Genomic DNA, 1,673 nt, shown 5'->3' on the forward strand with positions numbered 1-1,673 from the left:
AGATAGATAGATAGATAGATAGATAGATAGATAGATAGATAGATAGATAGATAGACAGATACAACAACTAGTCACGGTATCATGCGTCGACATACGTCATCACTCCGTTCCTCAGTCTGGTCATCTTCCACTCTGCCATCACATCCTCCACGCTGGCTGTCGGGGAAAGTTGGTCAGGGGTGAACTTCGTCTTGGTCTTTGGAGTCTTTATCATTGCTGGACACACGGTGTTCACGCGTACTCCCTGTCTGTTCAACATTGGGGACCGCTGTGTAGATTATGTAACACTAAACTGTACTAAACACAAGAAGGTTATGTTATAGTAGTAGTTGTAATTAAAGGTCCTTGACTACACATAAACTCTCGTCGCCTCGGGGCTATTTTGTACCTTACTTTGGACACAATTAATAGTGCTGAGACGACGCTAGGTAGTTTTCTTGAGACCTGCGTTACATTGTCTGAAAAATAGAAGGTTCTAAGTGGGGATGATCCTGATTCGAATCCATAAAGTAACAGGCAGTTTTACGTCCGTATAGATACAAATTTAGATAATTTAATTTTAAGATGAGAGCTTCAACCCTGCCTGTCACTACTGTCAGGGCCAGGCCAACCCGAGCTGAGAGGGATGCAGCACCCCTGCGGACTGATGAAGATACTCGATAAAAGTCCTCCCCACACGGGAATCGAATCCACGCCTTCTGTGAGCGACAGCAAAGCGCCTAACCGCTACACCAGAGACTCCGGTCTGCCTTACTGGTTTTAGTTTTAGTTATAAATAGGGTTTCATGGTATTTGCACCACAATATGGTCATATACGTGCCAAAGATTAGAGGTGTCCCAAAAGAGTAATAAAAGGAGGAAGGATAATGACGATAGACGTTTCATAGAAAAGAAGGAGCAAATCACACCAGAGCACCCACCAATCACCCACTGCCGTACTTGCACGGGCGTTGGATTTACATTGTTTTTGTAGCAAGCTCATGTACAGCCCAGCTTAGTTTCCAGATTAAGACCATAAGAAAAGTACTCACAACAAGTGCTCTAAAATACTCACCGCCAGGGCTCTGGAGTAGCCCACCACACCAAACTTGGTCGCGGAGTAGACTGGTAACACTGGTGAGGGATGCAATCCTGTAGATGCGGATGCATTTATTGATTACTGTCTGTCTTGGTCGAACGTTCGATTATAATTATCAACCGATATAGATACAGAGAAGCAATAAGTGATGGCTTTATTGGCAGATTCATTCGTTTCTTGATTTATAAGTTGGTCGGTTGGCTGGTTGGTTGAGGTACGAATGGATAAAAGGAACGTGACTGAATAGATAGATGGATGGATGGATGAAGTTGGCTGGTTAGTGGATAAATCGATTCATCAATTGATTGACTTACTGACAACGACTAACTGTAATCAAAAGTTATTTCAAAAAATGGAAAATAAATACAATGACAAACCTGCGTCAGAAGCCACGTTGATGATTACACCACCGTTACCTCCCCTGTCTAGCCTCATCTGGTCTATGGCGAGAGTCGAGCCTCTTATTACGGCACACTGAAAAGTTTTTTTGGAAGGGAGAAAATATAAAAAAAGAATGAAACTTTCCACATCTTGATCTAAGTCTAGTTCGCCTTTGCACATTCAGTAGATATCTCTATATTTGGCGGGGGGGGGG

At 43.0% G+C, this 1,673-nt stretch overlaps 1 protein-coding gene across 2 annotated transcripts in view; it reads right to left on the reverse strand.

The window, feature by feature from the left end:
- Positions 1–1,321, reverse strand: part of LOC106013085 — a 3,092-nt gene extending 1,771 nt beyond the window's left edge. The window contains exons 1-2 of one of the 2 annotated variants that reach the window (XR_004859106.1): positions 1,055–1,321; positions 96–268 (exon numbers count right to left, since the gene is read on the reverse strand). Coding sequence is in view for 1 of the 2 variants with exons in the window: in XM_035972329.1 (XP_035828222.1) it covers positions 96–259 (164 nt within the window). In the remaining variant the exon portion in view is untranslated. Of the gene's footprint in view, positions 1–95; positions 576–1,054 lie in introns of those variants that run through there. The other variant, XM_035972329.1, reaches the window with a different exon arrangement.
- Between the last annotated feature and the right edge of the window lie 352 nt (positions 1,322–1,673).

The sequence above is a fragment of the Aplysia californica genome, unplaced genomic scaffold, assembly GCF_000002075.1.
Source record: "Aplysia californica isolate F4 #8 unplaced genomic scaffold, AplCal3.0 scaffold00648, whole genome shotgun sequence".
Classification (NCBI taxonomy): Eukaryota; Metazoa; Mollusca; class Gastropoda; order Aplysiida; family Aplysiidae; genus Aplysia; species Aplysia californica.